This window comes from Odontomachus brunneus, unplaced genomic scaffold, assembly GCF_010583005.1.
Source record: "Odontomachus brunneus isolate Ranch 3 - 2012 unplaced genomic scaffold, Obru_v1 Obru_scaffold_052, whole genome shotgun sequence".
Taxonomy (NCBI): Eukaryota; Metazoa; Arthropoda; class Insecta; order Hymenoptera; family Formicidae; genus Odontomachus; species Odontomachus brunneus.
In genome coordinates, this window is record NW_022639502.1 from 1,807,428 (window position 1) to 1,834,869 (window position 27,442).

Genomic DNA, 27,442 nt, shown 5'->3' on the forward strand with positions numbered 1-27,442 from the left:
GCAGGTCACCGGTTCACTTCTTTCGCAGAAATCGAAAATTGGCTCCTAACTTGAATCGCCTCAAAAGACGAGACATTTTTTTGAGATGGAATTCTGTTCATTCATTTTGTTCTGAAATAAATGCATTTTTGACCACAAAAAACGGACCGAACTAATTTGTACTCCCAATAAGTATAAGAGTAATAACAGTCAAAAGTAATAACAGAGCAATAAGTTGCTGTTGACTGCATGCAGAAATTTTACAGCAGGAGAATTCCCCATGAATATATGAATAACCCAATATAATGAAAAGATAGAAAAGTATTAGCGCAAGCGTTTACATCGCCATTTATTTAACCGTTTCGTCGACGAATACAGCTAAGGAGGCCCTAAAAACTATAATGGGAGTCTTTTCGGCTGCAAGATTAAATATTCCAACGTCCCTCACATATATTTTTTCAGACAACTAAGCGACGTGTATGTAACATTTTATCTGTCAGCGGCGTGCCAACGCGTGGGAGTCGATTTTTAGGATCTCTATAGTATTCGTCGGCGAAGGGATTAAATAAACGGCGACGTAAACGTAGGGAGTAACACCGCTGTATAGGAAAGTGATTTCGTAACGCATTTGCCACGGATTTCAATTAACATCCCCTAGGGTTGGTATTAACCGGCTAAAAATACTTCGATACAGAACGACGCAGCGATTACTCCAATTATAGAGGTTTCATCGCTGCAGGGTTAACGGTACTGAGACAAAAAAGCAGTTGGATCGACAAATTGGCGATCACCCGCCTTCAAAGCAATCGTAACTATCGGACGCGTTCATGCAACAATAGATTGCGTTGATAGCGTAGTTATTACCCAAATTATAGTCATTGGAATTGATATATATATATATATATATATATATATATATATATATATATATATATATATATATATATAGATCGACTCGATAAAACTAGGTTTCGTTCAATTCAAAGACACTTCTTCTTTCTTTACGTTGGTAAAAACACATCATCGCTGCACTGAAAGAAAAAAGTGATTGAATTAATGAGACTTTGCTTGAACGGATAAAACTTGTTCAAGCAAATATCCATTTTGGACGAATTATATAACTGCTGTGATCAATTATACATACAATTCATCATTAATTCTCATTAATTTAATCACTTTTATATATATTTTTTATATATATATATATATGTGGGTAAGATAAATATGTGGGTAAGATTTCCATTATGAAAAACGCTTCTCCCTTTAATATAATTTCATATTGTCTCTCTATAACAGCAAGAGTTTATATATAACAAAAAGGTGACGCGCACGAAGACTAGAGTGAAGAGTTAAAACGGAGCAACAGGTAGTGCCGTTCTTAATCCCCTCAATACCAACGCAAAAATCGATAACCTTGCATTAGTCGGATTCCATAGACGTAGGTGTCACGTTGAAAGGAAAATTTTACGTCCCATGCACAAGGACGAGTCTAATTTCTCTCGTTGAGCACGGATGGAGACAGGCAAGGACACTATTTTTAAGACGACGCGATGATGTGCCTGCGCGATTGCATGTGCTCGCGAAAGAGTCTAACATGTACTCGTTGTGTGTATTCATTTTTTCCAAATCGCTGGAGGAATCGTTGCACCTGAATGCACACGCACGCGTGCGATTGCGAGTGCAGGTCGTTTAGTGCAAGGCAGATTACGAGGACGTTAGAGAACGATTGTGGATTTCCCGTTGTCCTTTCTGAAAGTGGATCCTGAAAGTAGATCTTCAATGATTGCCCATCGCATTTAGACGTTTATTTAGATTTCTTGATTTTACTATTTTCCACAGAGTTTCTTTCATTGCTCCGATATTTAAGGAAATGTTACTCATTACACTCGCATGGTCGAGTACATCCCGACACGCCAAACGCGCCCCGAAGCTATATATTTTGTTGGCTTCGCGCTTAGCTGACATTTTTCCAAGAGCGCGAGCTTTTCAGGCGCTAAACGTCAAATTTAAGTAGGATAATTCATCGAAGTACTTGTCGGACTAAAGGATAAGCATGAGGAAAGCTTCGTCGAAGCCTTAGGTAGAGAATAAGCGAAACCCGCAGAAGTCGGGAAGAGTGCACGAAACCAGCTTATCGAGAAACAAACAGAAGAACGATAAGGTTCAAGTATGACAATCGGTCTCACGCTCATACCATGACGATGATTCAACAGGTGGCGATAAGTGACGATCGGAGCGAGGAAGCGTGCAAAATTTAAGTTCGCTCTACTGCGAGTGAAAGCGCGCGCGCGTATAGTCAGACGAGACTCGCAAATTTATTTGCGGTCAGAGAAGGTAGTCGATGTACACTAAGAATAAATATTTGAAAATTTGTTTGTGGAATATAAAGTTCGTTTCTGTTATGAAATCTATTTTTAGACTTTCTAGACTTTCCAAACTAGAGAATAAAATTTATTTCTGCGAGTAAATTTTATATCCCACAAGTAAATTTGCAAGTATTCTTTCTTCTTCAATACTTCGTTCAAGATAAGAATAATCTGGATTAATGATTAAATTAAATGATTTTATTATCAATGGTTTGATTATTTATAATAACTCAATTTTTTTATGATAATTCAAAGCACACACGGATACACAATTTTGGTATATATTAACGTAAAGTTTGATTTTGACGAACAAATCAACGTATTTTGGTTGAGAGATATAGATGAAGAATCTCTGTGATTGTGGTTCAAATTTGCTTCCAAAAAGCAGAAATTTCGTTTTCTTCAGCCAAAATACGTTCAATCATTACAACCAAACTTCATGTCAATACAACCAAATCTTTTTCTCCGTGCAACTTCCGTTGCACCTCCTTTTCGATAGATTTCTCATAGATTGCGATAATCTAATAAAATGAAAATCACGGGTGATTCGCGCGCACTCGTTCCCGATATTTGTGGATTGCAACCAACCTGGATTCTGGTCAAGTATAACGCTGACTGGCGTGTCATAGGAAGTGACCTTGACCGGCGCGTTCACCGTCTTCAGATCGACTTCCGTCTCGGTGGTAATCGTCAATACCGTCTTCAACTTTTTCTTCTTGTGCTCCTTGTCCTTTCTCTTACTGATTGGCTGCGGTAACGCCTCATTGCTGCATTGGTACATATAATATGGTCAGTATACTTGACACGCCAAGGCAATTAAGCCATTATGATATTTAATTCTATTCCGAACGAGTTAATTCAATGATAAACGGCAAGTCGTCCGATTGTTATCAGCATTGTTTGAAATTATCCTGTCCTGATCCGCAGTCTTGCAAATCTCATGGCACATGCAAGTCGAGAGTAGCCGCATGTGTCGCGCCATGTGACAAGCGAATATCAACGTGGAAACTGCGATAAGCGAGAACACGTTTGCAGACGTCTGTTTAAAAATAAACGCGAGGATAAATCGAAGGAGCGTGCGAATGTAACATTCCGGTATCCTTTCCGAGGGAAGATAACATTGCGCTCTTACATTGTGGTTAAGAGCCGATACCTTTCTCCCGGAAAAGTCACAAAAAAATCCCTGACATAACAAATCTGCGCGAAACGTGACACCGTGTCGTTACACAACAGCCGGGGAAAGTTTGTGTTCATCTAATCGCCACTCAGAGCTTTCACCGGAAGTCTCAACTGCGGGCTGTTTTCACGGCGCACAAAGTACGGATTGCATCACCAAACGTAGCAATAATCGTGACAATGTTAATAAATGATAATTATTATTTCAAGAGTTGTATTAATTTATAGCCATTACTTGAAACTTGGCAAGAATTTGAATTTTTTTCAGAGAATTTTTATTAAAAGTTAGTATTTTAAACTAAGTCGCGATTACAAATGTAATGTCGTATATACTATATTCAGAAAAATCTAGATTTAAAGCCCGTATTAATAGTCATCAATTGAAATTTGTCTCATGCGAGATACTCAAATTTTTATTCAGAATTTAATTCAGAATTAGTCGAATTATGATAACTGTGACACCTATATCTGTAATTGTGTATGAAACAATTGAAAAACTTTCGTCAAATTGTGAGTTCAAATCCGCGTGTCTGTTATTTGAGATGAATTTCAAGTAATATACTATTAATATAGGCCTAAATTCAGATCTAAGTATTTTATGTGAAACAAGTTTCAAATAATGACTACTGATATGCACTAAAGAGCATTCGTAGCATTTTACCAAAATAACAATTATTGAAATAATTGTAATATTGAAAGAACATTCGTCGCCTTTTATCATGACTCGACAAGCTTTTCAAAAAGAACGTATTCAATTTAATTGTCTTAAGAAATTCGCGTGACAATAAATCACGTAATGACGACTCAATTCTGATTGAGCCTTCTCGCATACATTTCTATCCATCACGTTTTTGCGTCATTGTTACATATCCATCGAGGTTGCGACGTAAAATAGCCGGCCGCGAGATTACACCCTCACGTAATCAGCCGCGCACTCGGTCGCTTTTTCTTATTGCACAGACGCAACCGGCAATTACCGGTTGCGGGAACCACGTCGTTTTGAACAATGCGAGACGCGAGTAGCCATTGCTCACAATGGAGGTTACTCGAGACCGCGAGAAACGAGATTATTTCAGCCGCAATGTCCGCCGACGCATTACTTCGAACGTTATCTAATCTATCCGGTTACGATTGTTTAACTAATTTAATACGGTGACGCAGGAAAGATCGTGATGAACATTTCAGTGCAAGCGATATATTTCTTCTGCTTGTATTGTATACTTTTAATTACGCGCGGACTTAAATTTATGTTTGAATGCGCATTTGCATTTCCGATGGTCTAAGAATGCGCGTCTCCCCGGCGCGAAAATAAACACGCGTGAAATAGCGATTAAAGGCGACTGCAACGTCTCTTTAACAACGCGATTGATCTAACCTACGTTTTTTCTAGCCGGCTAGTTTTTCTCATAAAGTTCCTCGCCGTGACAATAACGTCTAGCACAATTATTCGACGTAGTAATCGTCAACCTCACGTATTATAGCGATCTCGATATCGTCGTGAAAAGTTCATACGAAAATTAGGTCGCGATTGATTTCCTCTATTCGCTACGACGTGTTTCTCAAAACTTTCCTCGACGATTCAAAATCCATGCCAAAATTTACGTTGCTGAAATATTATCGTTAAAGTTTGAATTTCTCGAGTAAATTATTTTGTTGCTGTAAATCTGTAATATACTGAGATGCTGAAATTTAAAGGAGAGATTCTCTCTCTCTCTCTCTCTCTCTCTCTCTCTCTGTCCCCCTCTCCCTATCTCGGTCCCCCTCTCCCTCTCCCTCTTTCTCTCTCTCTCTCTCTCTCGTGATTGAGAACTGCTGTCCTTAACGCGTCATCGACTACGACGAATGGAAACCGTGACACGATTAACGTTACCGATGAAATAAGTTCACGGCGAGCTGGACGATCGAGTCGACGAATGCCTCGTTCGTTTTCGTGAAAATTTTAACAATTCCAAAAAGCACGCATCTCAAGAAAATATTTCCACTTAATGCTCGTAATTAATTCATAATCTATTCTGATGAAATAAGTATGTTAAGTTACGTTGCGAGCAATTATCATTAGAAACGAACTTGACCCAAGTCATCGTTTGCAGTTCTATCTCAGGCCTCATTGAATACTACGTGCATAATCGCAAAACAATATCAGTACCATTGTAACGGTTCACAATTAATCTGCCTTCTCGCAGAAGATAAATTTGGATCTGCAAGTTGCAATTTTGCAAAAGGATCAAAACTACGTTAGAACGCAAACGATGGATCATCGACTCGATGGATCATGATTTTCGAGATTGTTATTTGTTTATCATAATATGACGCTGCGCTTTCTTCCTCTCTCTCCTCTCTCCATTGTATGTATTATGCAACAATACGCGAGAGTGTCCGATGAATATCTAGGCAACTAGCAACGACACGAAGTCGCGGGCACGTGGCGCGACACGTGCGTCGGTGTCTACACGGCGCTGCTGTGTGCGTGCCGATGCCGGCCTTACACGTGTAACCGACTTCAACTATTTATTTTACACGTACGCAACACGGTGTTCACGTGTAGTGACACGAGCGTCTGGTAGTGTTCACGAGCGTCTGTATGATCGCAGTCACCTTCGTCGCGAGAGATCCGCGAACGGAATATTCGCACAGTTATTTATTTAATTGTGCCGCGTCGATGGAGATCCTCATTAAACTAACAACTCAACGTGAGGGGGAACAGCGTGGGGAACTGGACTCGCGTTTGTCGCGGGATATCGTGACGAGAACGTGAGGATTTATAGGGTGGAATAGATATATCCAGAATCGTGTTATGGGCTTGATTTTGTTAAATCAACCATATATTTTTTTCAAATAAATTTGTAACTTGGAAATTTTTAAAATTTTCAACGATATTTTACCTTAAGAAGAAAAGTGTTCAATAAAAATTTAATTAAACGACGAATCTTAAAATGAAAGGCATTTGAAAAACAAAAAGCATGAGAAAGAGAGCTTATAGGTAAAAAAAACTATAAAAAATAAACTATAGTCCACACTGAGAAAAAATATTTGAAAATTTATTTGTGGGATGTAAAGTTTATTTCTATAACATAGAGTTTATTTCCGTGTAATAAAATTTATTTTTCTGTGTGAAGAAAATAGATTTTATTTTTGTGAATATACTTCATATTCAACATATAAATTTTCAAATATCTTTCCCCCAATGCATTTTTTATTGTTTCATAAAATATAATTCATTATTAACAAGATTGAAAACAAATTTCTTTCCTCGTAATTCTTTCCCGACAACCTTCAACCGAGAACTATCTTTAAAATATAGAACGTAATGCGTCTGTATGATCGGTTTCTGCCACGAAACGGCGCCAAGGATTTAATAGCACATTTAAATTTCTAAAAAAATATAACTTGCTCTCCGGAAAATAAACGACCCAATTATCAAAATCTGATCACGCTATGGCGCAAACTCGCCCTCAAATTACGCGTGTGCGGAACTAATATAACACGATGACTTTGCAAGATAAACAGCCTGTAATTAGGATGAGCGCGCTTTGCGTAAAATTAAGTCGATCGTGAGGTGCTTGAAAGCAACGAGAATCCCTGCAGGTGTGGTGGATAATGATCTCAGACGGAGGAGAAGCCTGGAAAAGGCCGCCGCGCACGAATAAAAGATCGTCCTTTAATTAAATAACTCCTCCGCACATGGTGGTCTTTTTCGTCCCGTGGTTTTTCTCGTGCTTTCAACATCGCGTATCGATAATCGATCTTACGTCCCTCGCTTCCGTCTCTTCGAGCTCTCTCCGGGAAAGTTTCTCCGTCGGCCGAATACTCGCGACAATAATTCCCATTTCTGCGAATCATCCTCGAAATACATTCGATTATTCTCGACGTGGTCGGCTAAATCGCCGTCTCAACGTAATCATCGGAAATTCCGCGCGTGCAATGCCGTAAATAGCCGCGTCGTTAAATAACCCCCCCCGGTATCACGTTTGCACGGTCTGTTCGTCCGTTTAGTCGGTCCCACGCGTTACACGCGCGGCCGTTCGTTTTCACGAAGGACGAGTTAATTATTTAGTTCATTTAATTAAGCATTTACATTAATTTGGAGAACTGTGTAGTTTCATATAAAAGTAGGACATAGATTTCAGATCCCAACGCGATCTCTAATGCCATTATAGTTTCCAAATTGTACACGAGGGAAATATTATAGTGAAAATTACAACAAAATTTTTCAACCACAGAGGGAATTTGTGATTGGAATCGCTACATATTTGTTTAAAAATATTATGTACACGGAGAGAATTTTATAGTAAAAATTACTATAGAATTTTGCGTTACCGAGAAATAAATCGGCATTTTCTACAGTAATTCACTATTCCTTCATTTCATATATGCTGTTTATATTTTAGAAACTGAAATGCACTATTAAAACACTTGGTATGTTTCTAGCAAAATTTACTATGTTTCTTAGCAAATTTTATTGACAATCTACTCCTGTGTGTGTATGTATGTACTCTACTAAAAATATAATAAAATTGAAGAGAATTTATAGAAAGAAACTATTTATAATATTCCCTCCGTGCATGTTTTACTACAAAATCATTGTAATTATTTGCACGTTTTTTATATCATATAATAGATAGAGATCGTAAAATTTAGTATGGCTGGCTAATTTTTGCAAGGGGTGACTTACTTGGATTCGAAAGTCAAAGGGCGCCTTCCGTAATAACCGCTGCTTTCGGAGCGATTGCTGTTCCTCGAGATCGAGCTGCCGCTGCTGCAAATGACAATAGCGAGAATTAGAATTATTTCCGAATTTCCAAATATAAGTTTACATCGTACGCACACACACACATACATAATGATTGTTTATGATGGACGCGGGATGCCCGACGTAAAATCTCATAAACTACTGCGCGTCCGATCGCGCCCGAGTCCGACTTTGCCCGGACGTTTCCACTTGCGTAGTTATAATCGCGAATGGATTCCAAACCGAACATTTGCATCAAAAAAAGGTACTTCGGTAACGTGATCGACCACGTGCAGCTCAATAATCATCGGCGTTCTCTTCTGACTCTCCTGACTCTTCTCGCGACCTTCTAGATATCGATAGAGTGAATGAAATAATAAGAATGAGAGATGCAGAAGAATAAATAAATGCAAGAGAGAGACCGCGAGAGAAAGGCCGTTGGATCGAATTCGCGAGAGCCTCTGGAAACCCTCGAAACGTCGAAACGCACTCCAAACGGACAAGATTATTGCAATAAAAATTGTCTTAAGATTACATTTGCTTTTACAATGTTCTTTGCAAGACTGGACCATACTGACACCTATTGTGGTAGAAACAGTTAATTTGACGATCTACCGAATATATACTGATATAAAAAGCTTTCACGTATAATTGCAGTAATTTTGTAGAAAAATGTCAAATGTGCATAACATTGTTAAACCAATCTATAATAATGCAGGATCATAATTTCCGTATGGTTCAAAATTACAAAATTTTATTACAATATCTTTTCCGTACAAAGAGGTCGACTCGGCGCGTAACGCTCGCCAAATTCCCCGATGTTTCGCAACGTTCGTCGTAACGAGGCCAATTGAGACCGGCGCACAAGAATCGTGCCGATTCCTGCCGCCGATCACCGGATCCTTTCCGCCCTTTCCTCGATTCAGCCGAATGTGACGCCTTGCAATGCGTGGCGGTTGCAAAATCGCGGCAACATAGTGATCTCGGCAACGGCCTCGGCCTATCTAACGACGACGACGTGATCGTCGGGAAAACCAGGCGAGTCGAAAACGCGGCTAACAACTGGTCCCGGTCGGAAAAAAGGCCCGCGATCACATGTTCGGCAAACGTGACGGCCCTAACGCGCGGTCTCACGGGCCTTTCACTGTCCTCATTATTCGCCGATCAAATGATCGGTTGGTCGGTCGGTCGGTCGGTCGGTCGATCGGTTGGCCGCATTTATTGCCAGAGCCCCGTGCAGCTGGAAAAATTATTGCATAAGAAGGCGCACCGCTTCACGTTCGCGGCCCCGTGACTACCGCGAGGACGACGACGACGACGACAACAACGAAGGTGGTGGTGGTAGTGGCGGCAACGGCGGTGTCTATCGATTCCGTTCACCGGTTTACGCTCGAGACTTATCCGGGACGCGAGAAAATGGGGAACGGTGGTCCCTTCCCAGCCGGTGAGATATACGCGCCCTCGATTGTTATGTAAAAATTTATCCGACTCGTTTTAGCTGCTCGTTGAGCAGTTTGTCTCTCCCCCTCTTCCTCTCTTTCTCCTTTTCTCTCTAAATATCACGTGTTACGCGCAGTTTCACATCGCCGATTCGATTACGCGTACATTCGTTTACACGCGGAAAAAAATGTCAGTTTGGCTAGCTAAATGTGAACCAGACGAAAAACTCGCTGACAAGAAATTAAATCTGATCAGAAACATTCGTCTGAACATCCAGTTGCATTCAAACTCGGTTGAGAGTAATTGACGAGTAAAACCATCCTACAGGTATCTTTCTGTACTTACAACTGAATTTTTTCTTTGGTCCTCAAGTAACAGAAAGTTTAGTTTGTTTTTCCCGTGCGTGTTTCTTCAATATTCTTTATAAACTGTTATAAATTTTATATTCTAAAATAAAGAAAAGTTGCCAAAATGGTTAGGCAATTTTTCCGTGTTTTAGACGAAATCAAATGGAAAGATATTGCGAGCTTCTTGCCGCCGACAGAACATTTTTATCGAGTTTTACGATTGGCTCGTAGCACTGTTCGAGTCGAGTTCGAAAAGATTTGCGCTTTTACTTAAAATTAATCAAACTTTTGGATATGCATAGGAAAGAAAGTCTGAGTTCATGCAACTGAATAGAAAAAAATTTCATCTGATCCCCAAGTAACAGAAAATTTAGTTGTGCATATTAAAAATGTCTCGCGTTTCATGGCGAATTTTAAGATTGCTTTCTGCTCAATTTATACAAGGAACTCTTCGTATCAATCTGAGACGATTCCAGCCTCTGGCAGTTTTTACTAAGCCTCGGTGAACGTATAATTAAAGAACGCGAATATTGAAGGCCACACGCAATGACGCCCCATTCTTATAGCGCTGTAAACGCGCAAATAACGCGCATGTACGGAAATCAATTTCGCTGCGGCGAAATGTCACGTTACGGTATTATGTCCGTCACAATCAGCGCGACAGATTTGTTTATGGTGTGCGCACGTGCAGATTACCCCGTGCAATTACCCCGAAGGCTTGCCCGTTATCGACAACACCCACGTAACTACCCTCGCATTCATTCGCGACACCTTCACCGGGATTATAATCGTCCGTCAGCAGCGTGTCCAGACTGGAAATATAATCGCGACTTTAATAGCGGTTTATGTGTCAAGATGCGCTTGCACCGGAGTGTCGTTTAGCATATAACGACCGGCATAACATCGGGACCGAGCAACATCACGGGACGAGAGTTCATCGAATGTCAAATGATAAATATAGATAATCAAACGATTTCTTTTGCGATTGTAAATCAAAGTAAACGAAAAAAATGACCAATATGAGTTCCTTCGCATTGATCCGGTTGGTTTTGTCGCGTTTGTGAAATAAAATAGAAAAAGAAATTATCTAATTTCGAAGGAATAATAATATTCAGGAATAAAATGAAACAACATGGACTCGACAGTTTTTTTGGATATCTAACGGGGATTTTTTATTTTTCTTCTAATATCCAAGCTTCCTACGAGAATTTAGAAATGAAAAGATGATGACGCAAATCTTTTACATCGACTTAATATTAACGCGCGAATTTCGTTACACCAAGTCACTCAAATAGATTTCGAATGGCGAAAGCGCGCCATTTGACAGCAGCTTTCTTTTAAACCGTAAACGCGAGAATAAGCTTAATTTTTCTATTTTTCTGCTCTTCACGATATTTGAAACAAGTGAAATTTTTAACGTGACCGGAATGGCTTCGCCTATAAATTTGTCACGATGCAGTCGCGTTGCGCCGTCACGTGGCGCGGGGAGCGATTGCGAGTCGTCGATCAACGCCTCCTTTTCGTTCGACCTGTTTTCGCGGGGAAGGTTTCGCAACGCCACACCGTAGCCGCGTTAACTGAGGACGTGGAAATGCAACCAGCGCATACACCGCGCCGAGAAACTGGTTAGCCTTAACCGCGCTGTACGATTTTCCGTCTCTCTCTCTCGCGTTGCACTATTCGTTCTAGTCTATCGCCGTCACGCGGAACGGAAAGCATGTCAATGCCAAGTATCCCGAGGGCTACTTCGAGGCGATATTTACAATTGGATATTTTCAACCGTGAATCGACCGAACTATATCAATAAGATATAGAAAGAAAAATACTTTCAACTGGAATACTCCTGTAATCTTCATTAACTGCAACGAAAACTTCGATCACGTGGAATACTTATCCAGAGTAACATGTTTTGCGATAAATATTTAAATTTTCAACATAAAATATATGTACAAGTATTGAGTATGTAAACATATTCTATGTTGAAAGCTTAAATATTCGTATTTAAAGACCAAAACAATAAGAATGTCCAGGATTAGATACGTGTTCAGAAATTGATATCTTTACCTTAATACTCATGCAAAGAGTAGCGCATGTTCTGCAAATAAAAATGATGTTCTCCCCAAGATAAGATTTCGCGCAAATTTCTTTCGAGGTACCTGCTTTTTTATTTCGCTACGCAGTTGCTTTTCAATGTCAAGCCTCCTAAATGCAAAGTGTCGAGCCTTCCAACGTGCCTATTGATCATGTGTGCATGATGTGCACAAGGAATGGCAATGATCAGGACATTAGCAGCGCATATACAGGCCACGTAGAAGCCACACAATGTTAAACCGGTGTGATTCCAATTATATAAGTGTGGAACGGTTAACCCGCCGAGCAGCGGGTTACTTCAACGAATGTAGTATTAACTAATCGTTCCACGTGATCCCGCGATCGAACTCTGTACGAATAGCGCGGTGACTCTAATAATTAATATTTCTGCTTAATCCTTTCACTCCCATCTCGGGGGGAGTAAAAGAGGTCCAACCACTTGTCTCAGTGTAGCTGTGAAAATTCCACTCGTGAAAATGTATTTCGCAATGACATTGCGCGATATTTCACTCTATTGGACTTTAGAAAGCTAAATGCGTGCTGAAACTAAAAAGCGCGAAAGAGGAAGAGAGAGAGAGTTCAAATGCTCGGTGCAAATGTGTTTTCTCAACGACGCTTCACGCTTTACATGAAACTTGACTCGTCGATGAACAAATGAGAGAAAATGAATTTTTCAACTTGCAATTCAAAAGAAAAGCCGACGCAACATTTCATGTGAACACGAATTGTTGCTTTGATATTTGCATGTGAAGAAACAGTTACGCAAGAAACGCGACTCACGATATTGCGGGCACGCACAAAAAGAAATAGTGAACTGATTAATACTTGCGCTATTTTTATTCGTTGCGTCGCCTGCTATTTTTGCGGACACATTTACTTTTTGTTCGCCTGTACGTACAATGAAAACGTGAAAGTACTGTCTCTTGCACCTGTAACGTTCCGTCGTGTTTTTACATTAAAAAAAAATTTTGCTGGTCTAGGTAGAATTGTCACAGTTAGAATGTGTAGAATTTGCAGCGGCAGTATTCTAGCAATTTTTACAAGCAAATTTAGATGAATGTGTGAATCATACATTCATTTGTCGTTTTTTCGTCATTAGTCTTTTTGTCCATCATAGTAAAGTTTTATAGAAAGTGTAATTGGCTATAATTTGGATAGACGTCACAGAGAGATTTTCTTGTTAAATATCACGGATAGTTCAGACAGACAATTCTGTCTTTATCATCTGTATTGATTAAATACAAAACATATGCGATAGCGCAGTGTTCGCTGCCATTTATCTATTTTAGCTGATTTCTCGTATCTAGATAGTTCTCGCTATGACTGCAAGACTATTTTTGAGTGATACGTTCATGACGTTTATTCGCGCGACAATGACAACACAATAATTACAACAACATAATAACACATTTTGATCGTATTTGAATCGATCTCTCCCTTTCTCTATCGCAGTTTCTCCGCGAACATTTTACGTGACCGCATTATTTGTCGAAAGAAATATATATAAAACGCCACGGATGAATAAACGCGATTAATGCAAATTGGTCTCGTACAACCGACATAATAATGCGCTCTGTCAATATCCCAAAGTCGTGAATTAATTAAATCATTTAACTCTCACTCTCACTTGTTAATGACACGCCGGTTTTTTAACCTAAAACTGTGAATCACTAAACTCTCAGTATGGATTACTATCGAGAGAAGCGAAATTCGCGGGGTTCGCATTGTCAAGATCGAAAACCAAATCGCGTAAAACTGTCATTACATACGAGATATGTTCTTTTCGTGTAAATAATAAAAAAAAAAAACTAAAATTACCCTTAACACCTCACACCGACGTACGATTTCCCTCTGCTCGCGTTACCGCGTCCGGAAGCATTCAAAAATGGCCGGACGGGGTCGCATCATGGCGGACGTGCTCGCGGTCATTTTGAATTCGTTGGCGCGCAAATCTCAAACAGCACAAATATCTAAAATATATCTTAGAGACGTGAACCCATATTTTAAACTCTCTTTTATCGTTCAAAGAGCCTTAAAAAGTAGCTTATAAGCCTTCTGATTGGCCAGAAGTTATTTTTAGAGTTTTTCGTAATAAAAGCGAATCCCGAATATGGATCGTTCCAAAGACGTTTGAAACAAATAGAATATCCTTCAGATGTCTCTAAAACGTCTTTCAGACATTTGTGCTGTATAATTGATGCTCACCTGCGTTGCGACTGGCTGTTGCTGCAGGAGTACCCGGAGTCCGATATCTTGGCGTTCTGCACGCTCATCTCCTCCATTGTGCACTCTCTATCTGCTCGTGTTTTCTTCTCGAATCGACAGTTTCCTCGAAAACGTTTCCGGATATTATTTTCGTATTCTCTCTTTCTATTACTCTCAATTGTTCTCACGCGCGCATGCACACGCACTCGCGGTTAAGTTATGGCGCGCGATTCATTTTACTCCATTCGGGGTGTCTGATTGGGATTGGCAAAGAGGATAAACAAGGTGTTCACATTCGTGACAACGATAACGACGAGACACGTTGCTCGACGCTGACAGTTTCCACGCGGACTGAGCCCCGACAGCAGCCGCGATGATCGGCCTGCAATGAGTCACGGTGTGGGCCGCACGTTCTGAGACACGTGAGCGTAAAGCCGCTTCATCCCCACCGTCTCTGTCGTTGGTGGCCGCAACCTATATCGGGCCGAAGAGTGCTCCACTTCATTTCGCGAAATCGCAATCGGCGCGAACAAAGTGGAGTCGCGCGTTTCCGTCGCGCTGAATAACGCTGCTAACCCCGCTATGACTCTTCCTTCCCTTCGCACGTATCATCCCAAGTAGAACAATGTTATCTTAAAGTATTCCATTTTACTATATAAAATTAAGTCAGGATAACTTTATTTTCGGTACAAAAGTTAAGTTTCTGTTTACTGAAAAGATTATCCAAAAGATTATCGAAAGATAACTTTTAATATCCAAAAAGATATCATTTAGATATAAAAGTATCAAGTTGGTACATGGATACAAATTAAATATATACCAAATGATAACTATAAGATACATAAATGAACTAGCTATTAAGCAACTGTAAATTGTTATTTAATTGATATCACATTAAAGGAGACGAATTATTGACATTGACTTGTTATTTTATAGATACGTTTCAAAAGTTCAAAAAACTTCAAAAACGTTAACCAATAGGCAACCTGTTCTATTTGGGATGGAACTCTTCGGAATCGATTCCAATCAAAATAAATCCTAATTTTCCCTAGGAAAGATAACAGAAATCTAGGAAATAACGGAATCATTCCGAGGAGTTCCACGAATCTCTCGAGCAATCGATACAAAGATTTTTTTATTGCAGCGTAAAAAGTGACAAATACAAAAGAATTATCGTCACATTGTTGTATTATTTCTATGTCTTCTCGCAATTACTTTTTATTTTAATGTCTTGCGATAATAATTATACCAACAATACGAACTTTATGATTGATGATGTCAGAAACGAAGAAATGCATGTCCAAAATTTCTATAAAGTGTCGAAGTAAAAAAATATATCCGAAAGATGACATTTATAATCAATTAAATACACCTTTAAAATACTCCAAGCGTTTTTTGCTTCAACAATTAATAAATAACAATAAAAGTGACGTTATATGTAACCTTCCTTTTTCAAACTACATTTCCTCATTATTTCACATTAATTTTACGATTCTTTATTAATTAAGCCAAAAAAAGTTTTCACAGATAGCATAAAATCTTCAGATGTCCTGGGGACATCTGTTCTGGGGACATCATGTTCCCAGGACATCGTTCTCAGAAAGTTTTAGAATGCCTTATGGAGATCTATGCTGTTTGGAGATGTGCTTAATCGATTGTGTCATTTTGGGATATACCTTTTTATTTCTATGTATTTTGCAGAAATTTTTAGCACATATTGCCTCGCTTTAACGTTATAAATTAATGTGGCTATGGCGAATAGCCAGAAACTTTAAATACAAGAAATATACAAGGCACCCAAGGTTCTCGTTCACAAGAGCACGCACAAATGACACAACCGGAGCTGTATAAAAATATATTAATTTATATTCCGCATATATATATATATATATACATATATATATGTATAACGTATTTTCTTTTTATATATGTACAATTGTAAAAACATTATAATAATCTTACGTTGCTAGAAATGGTATCACAGTCATCAGGTACGGCGCTTCGTGGAATCCTCGCGATATCCTGAAAGCGAGAAGAACAAATGTCAGATCAAGACAGACCATGAGTTCAACCACGTGACAGTATTCGTACACTTTCGTTCCACAAGTAACAAGAATTAATTAAAACAAAAAATCAAGTGAAAGAGTCGGTGTGGGGTTTTTGCGTATTCCATGTGTATTTGATATTTCCAAAAAGAAAAAGAAAAACAAGTCAGTTACAGTCTCCTGGAACATTATTCGGTACGGTCATACAGTGAGAGTCTAACGCAACGGTGGTACAAAAGTGTCCATCATAAAATGTTCATGTTGTGCGTCGATCACTAGTGTGTGACGAGGTTGGTTTCGTGATGGTGGATAATTAAGTATCGATTTATCAGGAAAAATAGTTTTTTCCCTCTTTCTCTCTTTAGAGTAAACAGTAAATCTACGCTTCTAAGCGTAAAAAATGTTACACACGCTAGCGTAATTTCATTTGTACATACATCAATCATTTCCAAAACAAGATGTACCCGCATGCTTCACAAGTTATCGATGGTACACTCAATATTGCACTTCGTCGCGCGAGTGATGTAATTCTTTATAAAATTTAGCAACCGCGTATTAAAACCCGAGTGATATCATCAAATTGATTGATATAAATTTGTCGATGTGTTTTCAGTTGCTTTTGACAAAAATATCTTGTATGAAATAATGTATTTTGTATAATAATTATTAAATTTTTATTACCTTAAAATCTGAGTAATAGCATGTTGTGTTATAAATTACGATTCAAGAGTGTAAGTGTGTCACAATTTTTATCGTGAAACATTAATAAATCAAAATGTTTTGAATATAATGATATGGCTACAATAACGTATAATTTTTACCGAAAGAAGACGAAATATTCTGGTATGCGTTGCAACGATTCCGTATATAGTATATATTTGTACTGAATTCAAGGATATACCTTGTTTTGGAGTTATTAGTTCCTTTATCCGCAATAATTTTAACACTGTTCGTCGTGAGATTGGTCAATGTTGCATAAAATACAAGTTGCTTTGCTTTCTTTTTACACGCAATACAACTTAAAGACAAGTACATAATCATCAATTTAATTATATAAATAAAAGATCTCTTCGCTAAACCTAGGGCACAGGTTAATTCCTAAAATAAGCCTGTGCGAACAGACAGCGTTAGTGACATATTTGTTGTTGCTGATAATAATGAACACATCTAAAGAACTAAACTGTATGTCAAAAGTTCTGAAGATATATACTATCTAAAGAATGAAGCTAGAAATAATATTAAACAAGAAATATAAAATTGATTACTAATTGGCCAGAAGAAACGAAGATACTCCTTGAACGCATTCTTTGTATTCTTCTCTTTCTACTAGACAACTTTCAAAAAAAGAAAATAAGTATGTTTTTAGTAAGAAATAAGATTCACACATTTCCTAGAAGTACACTACGGCAAGCGAAGGCTCGAATATTAACTCTTCGCACAGGCTTCTTAAAGTAACGGAAACGGGGCATCGCGCGCGTGATGTGTCATGTGTGAACGAACGAATGTAAGAGGATGAAAGTAATGGTGATGGAGTAGTGGTAGTAGAGTGGTAGTAGAGTAGTAGTAGTAGTAGTAGTAATAGTAGTAGTAGTAGTAGTAGTAGTAGTAGTAGTAATAGTAGTAGTGGTAGTAATAGTAGCAGTAGAGTAGTGTAGTAGTAGCAGTAGTAGTAGTAGTAATGTAGTAGTAAGTAGTAGAGTAGCAGTTAAAGTTTCAGTAACGTTGAAGTTGCGAACGTAAGCGAACAGTTAAATAGGTAGGTAGTTGGAGTAGTTTCCCTGGATGCCAGGCCCTTCACGTGGTCAAGTGAGTCTTTAAATTCGTCTCTTTTTGTTGCGTGCGTCCGGCTTGTGTATACCAGTCAGTCTGTGAAGACAAATAGAAAAATTACATTTTCTCCTGCTGTTTCTCAAACCCCCAGACCCCCCACTCCCTGCCCCGAGGAGGTAGAGAGTGATAACGTCAGTAAAAACGTCAAGGTGTATTACTATTACAAAGAAAAAGCGTCTCTTTCCCTCTCTTTCTCTCTCGCTCTTCGTCGTGTCATCACGCTTAATGTCATCTACTTACGAGTTACATATATAAGAATGGTCTCTGACTCAATTCTCGTCTTCGTCCATTCTTAATCTCTTTCGGCGATCTTCACCAACGTTCCGCTCTTCCGCCTCCAATACTTTCAAACGCGAACCGCAGATTTCTTGCCCGTGTAACATCTACGATATATATTCCCAGTTTTAAAGCATCTACGTAATACGCTCGCTAGATACATTAGAATAAACAGCAAAGTGAGCCATACCTCAATAGCCTCGTTCGCGCTATCGATGGTAGCGTATTTGGCGTAACCACAATTTTTGCCAGGCAACATATATACATCGATGAGATTTCCAAACCTGCAGAACGCGTCCTTCATGGCGTATATGGGTGGTACCGGTGGGCCGCAAACGATGAAACATCTTTTGGCCACGTCGGCATCTATACTCGCCATCGGTTGCACTGGAGGTAGCTTCACGCACATTGTATGTTCTAAACCTGAAGTGAGATAGGCAATAAAGATTAGCATGTATACATAATACAAACTCTTTACTGGATGCTCGATACATATTAATGCATTAATTCACAGATGTGTTGACTGTTTCTAAAAAAACAGATAAAATGTGCTCTATGTTCCTTATCCCCAAGTTATAAACATTGATTCTCCTGATTTGTTATGTAAGATATCTGTAAACTAATATATCAACATTTCTTTCTCGATATCTTGTGCATTCGAAAAAAAGAAAGTTAAGATTACTCACTCGGTGCCGTTAATCCCGCGGCTTGAATCAACGATGTAGCTTGAGCAATCGTCTCTGCCAGGTGTGCCAAATCCGTTCTCGCGCTGGCGCTATTGCCGGTCGTAGAACTGCCTGGTTTCGATGTGCTCTTCGGCGGTGCGCTCGTCAAGTCGGGCTTGACGATCATCCGATGACCAGGCGGGTATTCGAAGCCGTGAAACTTCTCGCGTGCATAAGCAGCTGCACTCGGATTATTGTACACCACTACGGCCTGCCCTCGCGGTATCCGGTATCTCACGTCAGTCTTCAAGTGGCAGTAGTCCATTCCAGGTACTATGTCGAACAATTTCCAGAGTTGATCCTGATTCAAGGCTGGATGGGCAATTACCTGCAGACGGGTGTAGCCTTCCGAGTTGGGATAATTTGTGGCGATCTCCAGGCTGATACTGCTCTTGCCGAAGTTGGAGGACGCGTATGTGCTAGTGGAACCGTCATACGAGGTAGAAAGACCGTTATTATATTTGACGTCACCGTGATCGGGTTTCGGTTTCTTTGGCTCGGCAAAAACCGCTTTGTACTTCCGATCGCACTCCTCGAACGCTCTGGCGGCGCTAGACACCTTCTTGAACTTCACGTAGCCGAAGCCCTTAGACTCATTTGTACTACGATCCTTCACCACTGTGGCGTACTCGATAGCACCAAATTTGGAGAACTCCTGCTGCAGCTCGCTGTCGGACATTGTCTTCGGTAATACACAGAACAAACGGACCCACCTCTCCTCCTCGTTTGTCTCTCGCACCGAGCCTTGGTCTCGACTGCAAAATAATTGGTCGTTTAAAAAAATACTGATTTAAATGAAGTCAACTGAGAAGTCATAACTCAAACAGTATAAATGTCTAAAATATCTCTTAGAAACATCCTAAAGATATCTAAAATAAATAGGATATCCTTCAGATATTTCAAAAGTCTGTACCAATAGTCGTTACTTAAAACTTACTTTGGAATTCACAGATTTGAATATAAAATTAAATGTTGGGCCTAGTTAAATGGCACGCAAATATGTGGATGCTTGGTTAAACATGATGTGAATTTGGAATGATTTTGATATATTGAATTAAATTAAGGGAAATTATGTAGGGATGAGTATGTAAATAGCATGTAAATGAAGGCGAAATATGGTGTTATGTAGGAAGGCATTTGAGGCAAAAATTCGAGGCAGAAAGATGCATAGATGATTGAGATCATGGTGTCGTAAGGAACAGATAGTTAATGTAAGTAAGAAAGATGAGCGAAAATTGGTACAGTAATGTAGAGGGAATTATCGATAGAGGAAATATATAATAGGTGAAAGTAAAAAGAATAAAATATAAAGAATAAGAGGAAAGATATGAAAAACTTCTTAGCAATTCCTAAAATGAAAGTAAGGAATGAATGAATAAAAGGAATGAATGAAGTAAGGAATGAGTATGTATGACTAAAGAATATAAATATAAACTAGGTCTCTTTCATTGGCTATGTAAGCTGAAGGAAAATAAATATCTATATAAAGTTAAATATGAATTTTTCAGCTGTGTTTAAATCATGATTACAAATATAATGTCATATATATCATATGATTTGATCGAAAGCTTAAATCAAACTCTAAATTTAGATTAGAGCATTTCACATGAAGCAAGTTTTGAATAATAATTATTAATATGGACCTTAGATATCTTTTAGAAATCTATGTTGTGTAGGAAGGCCTGTCCTTTTTAGCTGAACTAGTAGGTTTGTTTTTTTAGTTGAATCAGGCGGTATACTTGTTTTACTTTAAAGGCAAGAGATATCTTTCAGAAATCCAGTTCAACTAAAAAGAACATATTTACTGACATATTGGAACATTCCTTTTGCCTTCAACACTAGGATGTATATTTGTTGCATTCTAAAGGTAAAAATGCAACTTGATTCCACTAAAAAGAACAGATAGTTTCTAGTATGGATTGTCATATAGAAAAGAAATAGTAAATAATCCTAGATACATGTAGATTATACAGTGGAGGATATTGACTATATGGTTTTTATTCAAATATGAAAATTTAAGAATAGTAAAACAATATAAAATATAAAAATTTAAAAACAGAGTTGTACCGTCATTCAAATAGAAATAAGGTTAGCTGTTTTATGTTTATAAATGAATAGCAAAATATTTAAAAGTTCTTAAAATTATGCACAATTTTATTCTCTGAACTGGAAAAATCTTAAACATTAAGAAAAAAATTGATACTTTAGGAGAAAAGGCAGTGTATCAAATAGCAAAATATCGGTCTATAGACCTGAGACACATCAGGAAGTCGGGAAAAGAAAAACAGATCCATTAGCTAAATAAAAAATGACAGTGACTTACTTCGAGGCAATCATTACTTTGATCGGCCTACCAACGGAGCCCAGCATCTTCCCATTCATCTCTTCGAGAGCGAACGCTGCCTCTGACGTTTTGGAAAACTTGATGTATGTAACACCTGAACACGAAAATAATCAATTAAAAAGAGCTATCATACTGACATATACGCGGCATGAGGAACACGCGAAAGGAGAGATACATTTCCCGGATAAAAATAAAAATCGTGCAACAGAGTGCTAACGAGCGGTACTTATCGATTAGAATTAACCATGCGAAGGTGTATCACCTTTATTCTCGCCCGTGTTACGGTCCTTAACCACCCAGATGTCTTCGATCTTGCCAAACTTCTCGAAGGCCTTCCTGAGATCGTCCTCCTCCAGACTTTTGTGGCAGATGACGAACAGTCGCGAGTTCGGTGGATCGTCATTTTTCGAGCGTAGATCTGTTTGCGAATAGTACGAATCCCGTTCTCTGTGATCAGCCATTTTGCAAATGAACGCACCGCCGCGAGGCGCGTCGTCTATGGTCACCGGTCGACCGACGAATCCCAGGACCGTAAAAACTCGGGTGCCTGCCAATGTCCCTCTCCCTGCTACTTCCTGCAATCTTCATGTGAGATCTATTCTTTCATCTTTTACAATATTACACTACTCTAAAAATGAAATAAATATATATACTCAGAACTCTTAGAATAGGACAGAGGGGAGAGAAAAATGTTGTAAAGAAGCTTAAGGAAAATGCGATCAAAAAGAACATATTATCCCAACCACAGCATAAATTTTAATTTTTTAACACGGTTGTTGCTTATCTATGAATTATCAATAGTTGAAACATTAAAGAGAAAATTATGCATACTTGCGTAAGTTTCTAGACTTACACAATAAGTACGCGCAGCGTTGATTTTTCATCGAGATGTGCTCTTTACTCTTTTAGCGGAAAGCGATATTTAATAAAATTCAAGGCCGCCTAGCGTTCCTTAAAAATATGCTACGAAAGTATTTTGAATATATTTGTAACACGTTAATATTCATCGAGTTGTGTCGAGCGCAAGACGTCAGAACTTTACTGATACTTGGATGCACTTAAGCGAGAGCGCGGCCAAACAATTCACATTCCAAACAATGTTTGGAAAGCATGCGCGTGAATTTCGAAATCGCGAAATTACGGGAAGACTGAATCGCTGGTTGACAACGATTACTTCCGAGTCCGTTTCGCAAGTGTAGAACTTGGGCGTGCGATTGAAAGTATTATGCTCCAATATTTTCGCGTTCGCCGGAGAAAGAGAAATGCGGTAATGATGGCTTTACCGCTGCAACCGGCGACGACGGCGTTTCACTAATTCGACCGCTCATATTTTCACTTTCTTCCATGACTTCCTACTTCTTTTTATTCGACTTCTGCTTGAATTCGACGTAACCAGCAGTGGAATCACGTATGCATTCAATTTTCATGATGGTGTGTCTGTGTGAGAGATATGATATTAATTCGTGAATAACCTTCGTTTACCAGGCGAATCGTTTTCATCGCACGCCTACGTTGAATTTCATAGTCACTACGCAACCGTCTCGTGCAAGTTGTTATGTAACTCCTCCGCTTCTAAACTACTCGCGAGAAAGTCCCGAATCAGTGTTTCCTAAAATATACACCTGCAACCTGCATGGAACGTAACGCAGAGCGCGTGTGCGGAAGTAGCCGCCGAAACGGACACCGTAGTTCGTGATATGAGAGAATTTCACACAGGGAATCCTCTCAAGAAAAATACTTTGCGGTTCAATCTTAAATACTTCTATTTCTGTAGATAAACTTTCTCTCATATACATTTTGTTAACAGTTCATATTTTTAAAATATATTTTTCAAAATACTTTTAAAAAATATATATTACAGTCACAATTTCATTAAAAATATCTTTGGAATGTTACAAGCATATATTCGTCAAAAGAGAGCGTGAACAAGACTCAATATTAGAATAGATTTCTAATATTTTTTACCTTTCAGTATAGAACGCATATCGAGTTGTATTATAGCTATGTAACTATCGAACTGTGTTCATAATATTTCCCTATAACCGTTTACAGTGGTTAAGATAATTGACACAACGAAGTTGAAAACTCACCAAATCGTCAGAATTGAGAATTATTACTAGTGTGTGTGTGCGATGAGCTTGTAATAATATTATTAATTATTACTGATATTATTATTATTTAGTCCTTAATTATATAATTATTATTGTCATTCTATTACATAAATCCGTCGGTAATGACTCTCAATTTTGACAGTTTGTTGAGTTCCCGACTACAATATGTTTAAACCCATGTTTTGCAACCCACTGTACATTTTTGGCGATCACTATCACCAAAGTTCATCGTGCTCATGCATCGTACGTAGAAGCCGATACATTGCCGCCATGTCCGGTCCAATTCGTGTGAACGAACTTCCCCTCTTGACCGAGTAGCTCGTAAGTATGTGCGCCGAAGTAATCTCGCTGAGCTTGCAGTAAATTCGCCGGTAATCGAGCCGTTCTGAATCCGTCGTAGAAAGCCAGAGCCGTCGACAGAGCGGGAGTCGGTATGCCCAGTGTCACCGCCGTGGATACCACCACTCTCGCGCTCTGGTGGCACTCCTTCATAGCCTTGGCAAAGAAGTCGTCCAATAATAGGTTGGATAATTTTGGATTTTTGTCGAAAGCCGCTTTAATATTTCCCAAGAACGCGCTGTGAATAAAAATATCTCTGTAATGTCATTATTTTTCGAAATTCCTATATTTTAATATAATTTTAAAATTGATATTAAACCAACTAACACTTAATTCTCAACACTACTTATGTACTTAAATGGAGGACGTTATTCTGCGACGAAAGCAAACGGCGTTCTAAAGAAAAAATAAAAAAAAAAAGAAGATTTATAAGGCTTCATGACATTAGATATAAAATATCCTTGAGACATTCTCCAGCCTTGACACTCGTTTCTTTGCCGTTCGCTTCAAAAGGAAATGTAGGTCGTATTGAGTGCGAGAACAATATCACGCAATATGGCTAAATGAGGTTTAAAGTTATACAAAATTTGAGCATCGATTGCGTTACCTTCTTATAATGCATCCACCCCGCCACATCAGTGCTATCGAGCCGTAATTCAAGTTCCACTTGTAAAGTTTGGCGGTCTCCTTCAGCAACATAAAGCCCTGTGCATACGAGATGATTTTCGCGGCGTACAAAGCGTTCTTTAAGTGATTCAGGAACTGTTTCTTGTCGCCCTTGAACGTCTCATCCGGGCCGGCTAATACCGTGCTTGCTTCCTCGCGTTCACTTTTCAATGTCGACAGATATCTGGAGAACACAGATTCGCCAATCAGAGTGACCGGCATTCCGTAGTCCAGTGCGGCGATGGCCGTCCACTTGCCCGTGCCCTTCTGACCCGCTGTATCCCTAATGCGTTCCAGCAGATGACCGTTCTCGTCTTTGTACTTCAATATGTTTCTCGTGATCTCGATCAGGAAGGAATCCAGCTTGCCTTTATTCCAATCATCAAACACAGCGCTCATCTCGTCCTGTGAAAGTTGTAGGCCGTTCCTCATTAGGTGATACGCTTCGCAGATAATCTGCATATCGCCGTACTCAATGCCGTTGTGCACCATCTTGACGAAGTGTCCTGCGCCGTACTCTCCGACCCAATCGCAGCAGGGCTCTCCGTTGGATTTCGCGCATATCGACTGAAAAGTATCACAATAATGTAGCAGACTGTCTCGTGAATTTTTAATACTATAAATAAATAACTATAGACTATAGCATTGCGTACTTGAAAAATAGGTTTAATATGTGGCCAGGCTTTAGGATTACCACCAGGCATCAGGGATGGTCCATATCTAGCACCATCCTCTCCACCGCTGACTCCGCTGCCCACAAAAAGAATTCCTTTTTTCTCAAGATCTCTGGCGCGTCTTTCGCTGTCTTGATAAGCTGAGTTACCACCATCAATAATAATGTCTCCAGGAGAGAGAATAGGCACTAGGTGTTTAATAAATTCATCCACAGCATCACCAGCTACATTACATAATGAAAAAATTGCATTATCATGATATTTAATACTCTGCATAATTGTATATTTTTTATTGCAGTAATGAAGATATCACCTTTAATTAATAACATTACTCTTCTTGGACTCTTCAGTTTACTGACCATATCTTCAAGACTACTCGCACCAATAATTCTTGTACCCTTGGCTTCGTTTTCCAAGAAAGATTTAATTTTGTCTTTTGTACGATTGTATACACATACAACAAATCCATGATCGTTCATGTTTAAAATCAAATTTTGCCCCATAACTGCCAAACCAATAAGGGCAATGTCTGCTACCCTAAGAAATAATAAAAATATGTTAATTCAATAAAAAAATTAAAATTCAATAAAAAAAAGAAAAAATGCTTCATTTTTTCATTCATTGCTTATTTCTCATATTCAAGTAAAGATTGAGAGATTTTAGTATAGTAAAGGTATAACATTTAACATAATAAAAAGAATATTAATGTATCAGAGTTTAATATTTCCCTGTTATGTCTCTGATTTTGACGCATTTTTGACATTAATAAAAAACTGTTCATATTTCATCTACACTTTCTGCACTTTGTCGTTTCTCTTTCGCCCGTTCTCAAACTTGAATATAAACTGATGACTTTAAATGATCTTAAAAAGCAGCTGAACAGAGATATATCGCGTTTACTACAAAAAGTACTTACGGAGTGCTCATATTTGTAGACTGCCAGTTGACGTACACTAGGACAAGTCGCAATTAAAATGTATATAAATTATTCTGGAAATATACTATAAGGAATCCACAGCAGCAACAAGTAGTCGCACTTTCGTCAGCCAAAGAATATATGATCCGTTGTTTCTTGATACACGTGTCATATATAAAAAAAAATATAAATGAAGCCTTTCTGTTCGTTTCAACCAATGTCAATTAAACTTCTGAATTTAAAATTGTGTCTGGGAAGAATTTATCTCTCTCCAAACTCAAATTAAGATTTAATTGACGTTGACAGATATGATCAGTAAGAAAAATTTTGATATCAGTAAAATACTAAAGCAAAGATATCTTCGATCAATTTCGTTTGCACGATGCTACTTTATGTAATCTCTGAAAAACGTATGCGTATTCTCACTTTCTTTACTGTGATATAAGTACTTCTGGGAAGTATCGACGAAAGAATCCGTTTCTACATATTTCTTTAATCGATGACTTCACGAGACGTCAGCTGATACGATGCAGACCAATCAGCAGCCACGTGAATCAGCAGTTCAACATGCCACTTTCATGCCACGCTTTGGCGTGGTGCGGCGAGACGTAGGGGCACAGCGATATAAACACAGGCAGTGGTGCGTTATTTTTCCAATCGCCGCGTGCTATATTACTGAGTCGCGCTATAATTCGAGCGCTCCTTCTCCCATTTAGCGGACGCTTTTTCTTAATCTTTCGTAATTAATTTCTCGATTATTATTGCGAATATCGCGCAAAACGATATGGGACTCTGTCTTCATCTCGACCCGTTCTGCGTTCTCACGAGAGCTTCATAGATTGTTCTGGGACACCCTGTATATCATGGTACTTGTATACCTTTGCTATAGCAGGGAATGAAGTTGTTAGTTAACATTGTCAGTTTAAAACAGAGTGAGAAAGTTGAATTGCCCCTTGCGCTTTCTCACTCCATCCTGTCACGAGTAAAGGCTGGTTTATGATAGCCGTAATCCGTTAACCGTAAAAAATCGTAAAAAATTGACCAATCATAGTCGAATTATAGAAGAATAATCGATTGCGATTGGTCAATTTCTTATGGTTTCGGCATAGCAACATCATATTTTACATTTGAAAGTAGAAAGTTTTGAAGTGTTTTTATATCTTCTTTGTATTTAATTTATATA

At 38.7% G+C, this 27,442-nt stretch overlaps 3 protein-coding genes across 12 annotated transcripts in view; all 3 read right to left on the reverse strand.

Moving 5' to 3' along the window:
* Positions 1-14,722, reverse strand: part of LOC116845470 (period circadian protein) — a 30,871-nt gene extending 16,149 nt beyond the window's left edge. For all 7 annotated transcript variants that reach the window (XM_032818197.1, XM_032818194.1, XM_032818196.1 and 4 more), the window contains exons 1-3: positions 14,334-14,722; positions 8,194-8,277; positions 2,934-3,112 (exon numbers count right to left, since the gene is read on the reverse strand). In XM_032818197.1, the coding sequence (XP_032674088.1) occupies positions 2,934-3,112; positions 8,194-8,277; positions 14,334-14,410 (340 nt within the window). In that variant the 5' untranslated portion in view covers positions 14,411-14,722. The remainder of the gene's footprint in view (positions 1-2,933; positions 3,113-8,193; positions 8,278-14,333) is intronic.
* Positions 14,723-15,450: 728 nt separating this feature from the next.
* On the reverse strand, positions 15,451-22,082 carry LOC116845472 (RNA-binding protein 45). Of its 4 annotated transcripts, none has more exons than XR_004378249.1 (7): positions 21,816-22,082; positions 21,533-21,647; positions 19,171-19,964; positions 18,675-18,907; positions 18,449-18,591; positions 16,296-16,355; positions 15,451-16,176 (listed from the first exon to the last, which is right to left on the reverse strand). XR_004378249.1 is itself a non-coding variant. In XM_032818201.1 (6 exons), exons 1-5 carry the CDS (start codon positions 22,012-22,014, stop codon positions 18,478-18,480), a joined length of 1,455 nt encoding a protein of 484 aa, XP_032674092.1. In that variant the 5' UTR covers positions 22,015-22,081; the 3' UTR covers positions 15,451-18,244; positions 18,449-18,477. The 4 variants fall into 4 exon arrangements, 2 of the variants coding, with proteins under 2 accessions (XP_032674092.1, XP_032674093.1); XR_004378248.1 differs by having other exon boundaries at positions 16,296-18,244; positions 21,816-22,081; XM_032818201.1 differs by having other exon boundaries at positions 15,451-18,244; positions 21,816-22,081.
* A 1,216-nt stretch (positions 22,083-23,298) lies between these two features.
* Positions 23,299-26,847, reverse strand: LOC116845473 (6-phosphogluconate dehydrogenase, decarboxylating). Its single transcript, XM_032818203.1, has 6 exons — positions 26,686-26,847; positions 26,260-26,414; positions 25,657-25,880; positions 25,323-25,567; positions 24,611-25,236; positions 23,299-24,241 (listed from the first exon to the last, which is right to left on the reverse strand). Exons 2-6 carry the CDS (start codon positions 26,268-26,270, stop codon positions 23,899-23,901), a joined length of 1,449 nt encoding a protein of 482 aa, XP_032674094.1. The 5' UTR covers positions 26,271-26,414; positions 26,686-26,847; the 3' UTR covers positions 23,299-23,898.
* Between the last annotated feature and the right edge of the window lie 595 nt (positions 26,848-27,442).